At 39.0% G+C, this 8,645-nt stretch overlaps 1 protein-coding gene across 1 annotated transcript; it reads left to right on the plus strand.

Moving 5' to 3' along the window:
* The first annotated feature begins 4,487 nt into the window (after window positions 1-4,487).
* Window positions 4,488-8,632, plus strand: LOC106947972 (oocyte zinc finger protein XlCOF6). Its single transcript, XM_015033357.1, has 3 exons — window positions 4,488-4,612; window positions 6,481-6,559; window positions 6,634-8,632. The coding sequence occupies exons 1-3, from the start codon at window positions 4,508-4,510 to the stop codon at window positions 8,235-8,237; spliced, it is 1,788 nt and encodes a 595-aa protein (XP_014888843.1). The 5' UTR covers window positions 4,488-4,507; the 3' UTR covers window positions 8,238-8,632.
* Window positions 8,633-8,645: the final 13 nt, after the last annotated feature.

The following is an 8,645-nucleotide window of genomic DNA, read 5'->3' on the forward strand; positions in this document are numbered from 1 at the left end:
GGAAACTCGTAAAAAAAGCCATAAAAAGTTGGTGGAATTGTAAAAGTCTACTGTCATTGCACCACAGAAAACATTTATTTATTATTTTAGTTTCTTTTTATTTTGTATTTGGCATCCGTTCTGCTCCAGGTAATGAAGTTCCTGCAGAGAAAGTGACCTGAACATTTAGTAATGCCCCTTCACACCACATCAAAACAGACCTGATGTTTCCTGGAACTCCAAGAAAGTTTAAAATGACCTGCAGCCGTTTATTTTAAAAATTAAGAGCATTGATTTGAAATCTAACATTAGGATTTCTTAATTAAAACCTCCCTGTTACACCTGATAATCTGGTAGGTTCAGTTCAATTTTGCACCAACTTTCCTAAACAAATCCCAACATTTGTTACATTTTCAGCTGCTGCAGTTTTTTCACACTGCACCGTCAAACTAAACTAAACTAATGGAAAAACCTGTTCTCCTCCTCGCCTGTGGGGGCGCTGCACCAAGAACCACTAAAGGAAACATCATAAACACTTCTGAAGAAGACACTTCCTTCTTTATGAAATGTAAACAGAAATGGTGCAGTGTCAGATTTTTGCGGTTGTAGGATTTCTCTTTGAGGTTAATAAAGTATTTTTGAATTTGAATTTGACATTAAAACGACTAGTCATTTTTCCTGTAAGTGCGTTTGTTTTATTTGTATTTACCCAGAATGCACTGAGCTTTAGTCAACTTCCTGTTTTTGGAGCATTCTCTGGTTCACTTCACATATCCATTTGAACCACACTGAGTACAGAAATTACATTTTGAGAGATAGAAGAGTATGTATTGTGTGAGAGAACAGAATTTTGAGAAAAATCTCTTTAGCTTGATAAAATTTTGAATAATCTTGTTCGAAGTTTCAAATGCAAAGCAAAATCTGAGCAATTTTGCAACAGAAACCAATCAGTGAAGAGGATGATGTGAATTTTTAGGCTGATACAGAATTTATTTGCCACAAAATATTTACCCTGTAGTTTGGTAAGCAAATTTTTTCTCCTATCTCAAATGTTTCTTGGATTAATCAACCAATAATGTTGCATTTTGGGTTTTGGAAAATTGGTGGTGCATGTAAAATGTGCCAAATGTTCACCCTCTACATTCTACATTCTAATTTCTGTATAACAGTTAGTAGAATTTGAATTTGACATTAAAACGACTAGTCATTTTTCCTGTATAACAGAAAGTAGAATAGTATTTACACAAAACTCAGAAAATGTTCAAAGTGTAACATCAACATCTGACAAAATATCACTTTGCGTATCCTGATTGACTCGTTCCAAACCAGTAGATAAAACCCCAAATAATTACCATTTTTTGCGACATTTTGAAGGTTTGCTCAAAATTCACGCAATTACTTCAAATTTCGCTTAGCGACATTATTTAGTACTTTTGCAATTAATTCGAACCTTTATGCAAAAGTGTTGCAATAAGTTCTGCATGTTGTACCGACTCCAGCCAGGCGGGGGCGTTATCTCTTAAAATGCTTTTAGGAGTATTTGTGGTTTTCAAGTAGTTTGGTTTGGTTCTGGTGTGAACGGGGCCTAAAGAAGTGGGTCAGTCCTGCAGGTTCAGACTTTCATCATGTGGTTTTGCTTTAGTTTATCAACATAAGGAACAGATTTTTATTTCCTCAAGGTCTCAAATATTCAAATTATTTTTAAATACAAAACAGAAAGCCCAGTTATAAAAATGACTTTAAAACCTTCTTCTTTATTTCTATTTATCCCAGATTGTCTTGAGAAGAATTTTGTCATTTTTGTTTCCATGCATCTGCATCAAGTGTGAATATCAGATCAATGCAAACATTTACATGCATGCCAAACATGACGGCCACAAGTCGGAGGCAAAGGAAGCAAAATTTGGAGAAACTTTGCAGAAGAAAACTGACTGACACCGCAGGTCAAAGTTCACCGATGCCACCATGATCTCACGTGAAACAATCATATTATTTGTAGATCTACTTTTAAACATCACGGCACAGATGTTAGGAATGGGTCTGAAAATGGAACATGGTTTGGATGAGCTCTGCCTGTCTGTGTGTGTCTTTACCGTCCTGTTCACATCGGCCTGTCAGCCCCAGATATAATCACCAATAAAATATCTTTTGGTTACTCATGCACTGCAGTGGAGCTGGTGTTTTCTTCCTTTCACCTGGAATCTGGAAGCAAGAAGACGACTTCAGGTTTAAGATTTTTGACACCAAAATCATAAAATTTAGGTTTTTGAAAAACAAAATGTCAGATTTTTTTTTAGTTTTTTTTTCTCTGGAATTTACTCAAAATATGCACATTTCTTGACAAAAACGAATGCAAGGAAAAGGTAAAACAATATATATAAATTTCTTTACAAAAATTTAAAAAATAAAATTTTTGACGAAAAAGCATGAATAAGGACAAAATAAATTTCTTGATGTAAATGCGTGTATAGGGGAAAGGAAAAACAAAATAGGCACATATTTTGACAAAAATGCATAGAAAGAAAGGAAAATATATTTCCTGACGAAAATGGAAAAAGAAAATGTATAAATTTTTGCTTTAATTTTAAATTTTGTCAGTTTTAGTTCTCATTAGATATTAAAATTAAAATTGCGGAGTTAAATGTATCCGGCAGGTGGCAGTAGTGCGCCCTAATTATACCTTAACATCGACGAAGCGGAAATGTAGTTCGGAGCTGTTTCACTGTTGCACAGGTTATCATTTAGAGAACCGACCGTTGATGTTAGCAAAAAAAACACTGACTGTTTTGTTGTTTAAAGTTCACTCAAAACCGATTTAAAGTTCGTATTTGAGTTACAATATGCGCTTTACTCCAACGAGCCGAGGTTTGAATACGTATATTTAAAAAAAAAACACGAAAAAAATGGAGGCGCGCTTCGGGAGAGAGTTAGCGTCCGCGGTGGAAGTGGCTCTCCGGGCGGCTGTGTCCGTGTTCAGGGACGTGTGGCTCGGAGAGACGCGGAACTCGGACTGGGACGAAGCGAAGCTCGGTGAGATCCAGGAGATCGAGCGGTTTCTGGTCGATCAGATCCAGAAGGTGTTCGCCGAGCTTTGGGAGGAGAACGAGGCTCTGCGGACCAAAGTGGAGCAGCTGGAGGACGTGCTGCAGAGGAAAGCCGGGCGGCTGGAGCAGGAGCTGGAGGCCAGAGTGGGTCAACTGGGCCGAGACATGGAGCTACTGGAACAGGAGCTGAAGACCATGAGCGAGGGCCCCGGGAAGACCCACCAGGACGGGCCAGAACAGCAGCTGGAGGACGGACCAGCAACCGGTGAGACTCTTCTGTAGTCAGTAGGTTCTCGCTTTGGTTTCAACATCATGGAAAGATAATACTTTATTTTCAATTACAAAAAAATGGTGGTTAGAGTAGGACTCATTTAACTTACTTTTACTCAACTAAAAGAATAAAAAACAAACAAAAAAATCCCCCAAGAGTTGCTAAAAAAATCTACTTAAATAGACTTTGGCCAAATACAATTTGGAAAAAAAAGGGAAGGGGAAAAAATGAAGAAAATGTGGAATATCATCTGTGATATTATCGAAGTATTTAAACATATATATTCTGGTATCAGTTTTTGGCAATATCACCTGGTCCAGCAAGATAATAAATGTAGACAGAAGAGACATTTTTCTCAATTTTTTCAACTTAAGCCTTATGAAAACTATGGAAGACCTAAAGAACAAGTGAAAACCTTTTGTTTTTGTTTAGTTTTTTTGAAGACCTATAAGTCTGACCAAATTTTCTTTCTCTTCCTAAAATCTAGATTAAAGTGCTTTTCCTGGAGGGGAGCATTAAAAATATGCCAAAAAAAGTTTTCTAATTGTGTTTTTGCATTAAGCTGTTTTGACTATTTAAAGTCTTTTTCTTTTTTGTCATTACTAGAGCGACCGACCGACCAAACGAGTCAAAAATAAGTTGTTTTTTTTTTAAAGTCCTGAAAGGCAAGAAGTTTTTTATTTAGGCCCATTTTCTAAGTCTGACCAAGTTTTCTTTCTTATTAAATATATTTTTCTTGTAATGATAATACTAATAATACATTTTATTTGGAGGCACTCAAGGACACAGTACAATATACACAAAATCAATTAAAAAGAATAAAATCAAGACATTTTTTCCTGAAGAAGATCATAGAAACATTGATTAAAAAAAGAACTGTTTTTAAGACTTTTTCACTGTTAAAAGTATTTTTCTTTCATTGCTACAACAAATAACCAAGAGTCAAAAATATATTTTTTAAGTGTTGTTTTTTTATTATTTTTCTTTTAAGGGGAAAGAAACATTTCATGAGGAAAAAACCAGCAAAATTTACGTTCAAGTGAAAAGGAAAAAAAAAAAATCTAAATTCTAGGTTACAATATTTTTAAAAAATTAGAAAATTAGTTTTCTCTCACCTTTCAGGATTTCTGTAGAAACCAATCCTTACAATAGGTCATGTATGTTTACTGTTCATTTGCTTCACCTCAACAAATAGAAAATAACATCATAAACAATGAAGCTTTCATACGAACTGGAGCTGAAACCCGAGTTCATGCCGCAGGACGCCGCCAGCCCCGACTCCAGCAGCGCCAGCGGTCTCCACTGCACTCAGGAAAAGGTGAGGAGTTCAGCCGCGTGCCCAAAATGTGGCACAGGGGCCATTTGAGACCCTTGGACTGATTTTGGGCGGCTCTGACTGCAATTCAAGAATGATATACGGGAAGTATGACTAATTCTGTCATAATAAATTTTGCTAGATGATAAATTGTCCCACAAGTTCCTGGGATTATATTGTCGTTTAGAGACAATTTTCAAGTAGTATAATGCAAGAACACATTCTGAAAAAGATGAATAAACTTTAAATTTTAATGAACATTTAACACTGAAACTGGAAGACATTTTAAATATCCAATATAAATAAACAAAACAACAAATAAAATGAATCATAAATTCTCTGTAAACAAAATTGTCATTATAAAAACGGCTAGTTGAGACCCAAACACCAGACTGAAGACTTTTATCATCCAGTTTTTGGTAGAAAAACAATAAATCATACAAATGAAAATTATTGGTTTTGCTTCAATTTATCATGCGATTAAATCATTTATTTCTTATTGCGACACAAAGTATTGATTTTGTTATAACCAGACTTTTCTAAAACGTAGAACCTCGTATATCGGGAGACTTTTACTGAAAAGCCAATTTTGCTTTACCTAAATTTAGTCTAATTTAATGTATTAAGGAATTTTGAAAGAAAATGACCCAAATTCTTGTCTTATAAATTTTATTTGAGCCCAAAATAATTTAAAAACTAAATTGAAGAAAGATTTCAAATGTCATTTAAGGCTCTTCGTTTAACATCCAACATTCAAATCAATATAAAGTTAGGAACAAACAAGTGAACTAAAAGTGAGTGAAACCAGTTTATAATCCAGATTAATCTAGAAAGCAAAAGGCAGCAAGTCGGCACTCAGGCTGTTTTCCATCCGATAGTTGGTGGACTCTGTTGGGTTGTGACCAGAATTACAACATTTGCTACATTTTCAGCTGCTGTGGTTTGCTTTCACACTGCTGTGTTTCCATTGACCATATGACTGGACAATTGGAATTATGAAAATAAATTCACCTAATGGAAACAAAGCAATTTTGAAAGAATTTATTGTTTTTCAGTAAAACGTTTTTGTGCTTGGATGAGGTGATTATTTTTGGCCATATTGGAATTAGTTTGTTTTGCAAAGCTGCAATGGAAACACTTTTCTCATGACATGAGTCATATGATCAACAACTGGATGTTACCACTGGAAGAAACGAAGAAAAAGATGACTTCCTTCTCCATGAAATGTAAACAAAAATGGAGTGGCGTCAGATTTTAGCATTTTGTTGGATTTCTCTTTTGTCTGTGGCCGTTTCTCCCTCTAACGTTAGGAGAATTTGCTTGTTTTGTTTGTACTTACCCAGAATGCCCTGTGCTGTAGTCCACTTCCTGCTTTTGGAGCGGTCTCCAGTCCACTTGGCGTTCACATCTACATTCTATCCGCACCAGAGTTCACTTCACCAAAATCTCCTGTAACACAGAAAAATGTTATTACATTTTTATTTATTTTTTTTAGGTGAAAAGTCGCTTGAAGTCTCAAATATTCACAGATTTTAGATATTTGTAAGCAGCTGTAAGGGTGCACTGATTAGTTTTCTAGCTAGTCACCAACTATTTAAAGACTGACTTTTCAGTTTTGGCTGAAACTTTTTTTTTTTTTTTTTTTGGAAAAGTTGCTAAATTGGATTGCTAACCGCTAACAAAAAGAGACATTGGCTAATTGCATTGCTGGGGAAGATGAAATCAGTTTTTCAAGTAAATATCGGCTGATCACACAAAATTTAGAAAATCTGTGGACCTCTAGCTGGTTTCTGTCTGTGAGGACAACTAAACCAATTTCAAATGTTTTGATTTGGGACCGAAAAGTTTTGAAACTTCAAATCTCTTTCCAGATGCCACAGAATTCTTTAGAGGAGGAACCTGCTGGAGTAACACAGCGCAGGAGGAGGAAGACTGATAAAACTGAAAAAGGTAGGACTTTGTTAGGGGGTTCAGGGTTTGAATAAGGAACATTCACCACTAATTTTTTTCTATTTCACTTTCAGTTTCACCCAACAACTCAACAGAGGAGACACGGGTCGAGCCAGGCGAAGCTCAGGGAAGAAGCCTGAGGAGAACCTCCTCTCAAGCAGGAAAGCGCTTCTTCTGCGAGTATTGTGACACCGGCTTTCACTGGAAAAGTGACCTGAAGAAACACCTGAATGTCCACAAAAAGCCCTTTCCCTGTGAGCAGTGCAGCAAAAGTTTCCCAGACAGGGAAGATCTGGAGAATCACCTTCTGAGCCACGACTCAATGAAGGACCCGCTGCCGTTCCCGTGTTCGCAGTGCAAGAGATCCTACAGGAAGGAGTCGTCACTCCAGAATCATCTCAAGCGCCACCAGACATCCAAACTACCCAAACCGTTCCCCTGCGACCAGTGCGGCAAATCATTCAGGGCGCAACAGTCACTGGAAAACCACCTCCTGCGCCACGAAAAGTGGAAGCTGCAGCTGAAGTGCCAGCACTGCGAGAAAACCTGCAAGACAGCGGTGCAGCTGAGGGCCCACATGGCCGTGCACTCAGAGGAGAGACCGTTCAGCTGCGCCACGTGTGGGAAGGAGTTCAAAAGCAAGGACACCCTGCGCTTCCACCAGATGGTCCACACAAACGCCAAGAAGTACAAATGCAACATGTGTGAAGAGTCCTTCAAGTACGCCCACTCGCTGACGGTGCACAAGAGGAAGCACACCGGCGACAGCCCGTTTGTCTGCGACGAGTGTAACCGCTCCTACAGAACCGGCACTGCTCTGAAAAGACACAAGGTCATCCACACCGGGGAGAAACCCTTCACGTGTCACATTTGTGGAGCGAGGTTCAACCTCAACAACAACTTGAAGAGGCATCTGCGCATCCACACCGGCGAGAAACCATTCGCCTGCAAGGACTGCGGGAAGAGCTTCTCTGACAACAACAAGCTAAAGTCGCACATGCTCGTTCACGGCGCCAGGAAACCCTTCATGTGCGATCTCTGTGGGAAGACGTTCCTCTTCAACTGCAGGCTGCAGATGCATCAGCGATATGTCCACGCCGACAACTCCCATGCGTCAGACGGCGTCCTCCAGAACCGGCGGCCGAAGCCGCTGGTGAAACCATTCAGCTGCAAAACGTGCCTGAAGGGTTTCAGTGCTGCTTCGTCGCTCAAGCTCCATGAGAAGGGCCACAGTGAGCACAAGGAGTTCCACTGTGGCATCTGTGGGAAGGACTTCCACAACAAGTACTCCTTCAGCTACCACCAGCGCAGCCACTCAGGAGACAAGCCCTTTGTGTGCGACATCTGCGGAAAGAGCTTCTTCCATGGCGCCAGCCTGAAGCAGCACGAGCGGATCCACACTGGCGAAAGGCCCTACAAGTGCAACCAGTGCGACAAGGAGTTCAGGACGGATGGAAACTTCTACCGCCACCTGAGGATCCACAGCGGGGTGAAACCTTTCGAATGCAGCTACTGCCAGAAGAAGTTCCACCAATCCAATCAGCTGAAATCCCACCTGCAGGTTCACACAGGCCAGAAGCTGTACTCCTGTCAGCAGTGCGGCCACGGCTTCTCCGATTCACGGCAGCTCAAGAAGCACAGCTGTGACGGCTCAACTCATATGATTAAGCTTGAATGATTTTCTGTCTTTCAATACAAAAAAGCTTTAAATTTGCAGTTTCAGTTTCATAGAGTTAAAGGGATGTTTGTTGATTCTGTTTTGCGTATCTGTTCTTTTCTGTAATGCATTTGTCATGACAGTTCATGTGCAAGGGACTCATCACAAATGGTCAATTATAACAAACCTACAGATGGCGTGGAGTGGCATTTAAAGCTGTTTTATTTGAAGAAACTGTTTATCTGTTTCCTTTAAACTGTAATTTATTTTCCTAATCCGTTGCTAACCAAAATTGTTATTTTTGCAGAAGCAAACTTGAAGATCTACATAATTTGTAATGAATAGTTCTCTTTAACATGACGGTAAATATATTTCTTCCCCCGTGTACAGTGTATTGCGAATAAACAGTTGAAACGGAAAATATGCTTC

The sequence above is a fragment of the Poecilia latipinna genome, unplaced genomic scaffold (genome assembly GCF_001443285.1).
Source record: "Poecilia latipinna isolate Pla-1442-1.1 unplaced genomic scaffold, P_latipinna-1.0 Scaffold15, whole genome shotgun sequence".
In the NCBI taxonomy this organism is placed as follows: Eukaryota; Metazoa; Chordata; class Actinopteri; order Cyprinodontiformes; family Poeciliidae; genus Poecilia; species Poecilia latipinna.

Coding starts and splice junctions, on each gene's coding strand:
- LOC106947972 (XM_015033357.1), top strand. CDS start 4,508: ATGAAGCTTTCATACGAACTGGAGCTGAAACCCGAGTTCATGCCGCAG. Junction 4,613..6,480: donor TCCACTGCACTCAGGAAAAG/GTGAGGAGTTCA, acceptor ATCTCTTTCCAG/ATGCCACAGAATTCTTTAGA. Junction 6,560..6,633: donor GACTGATAAAACTGAAAAAG/GTAGGACTTTGT, acceptor TTTCACTTTCAG/TTTCACCCAACAACTCAACA.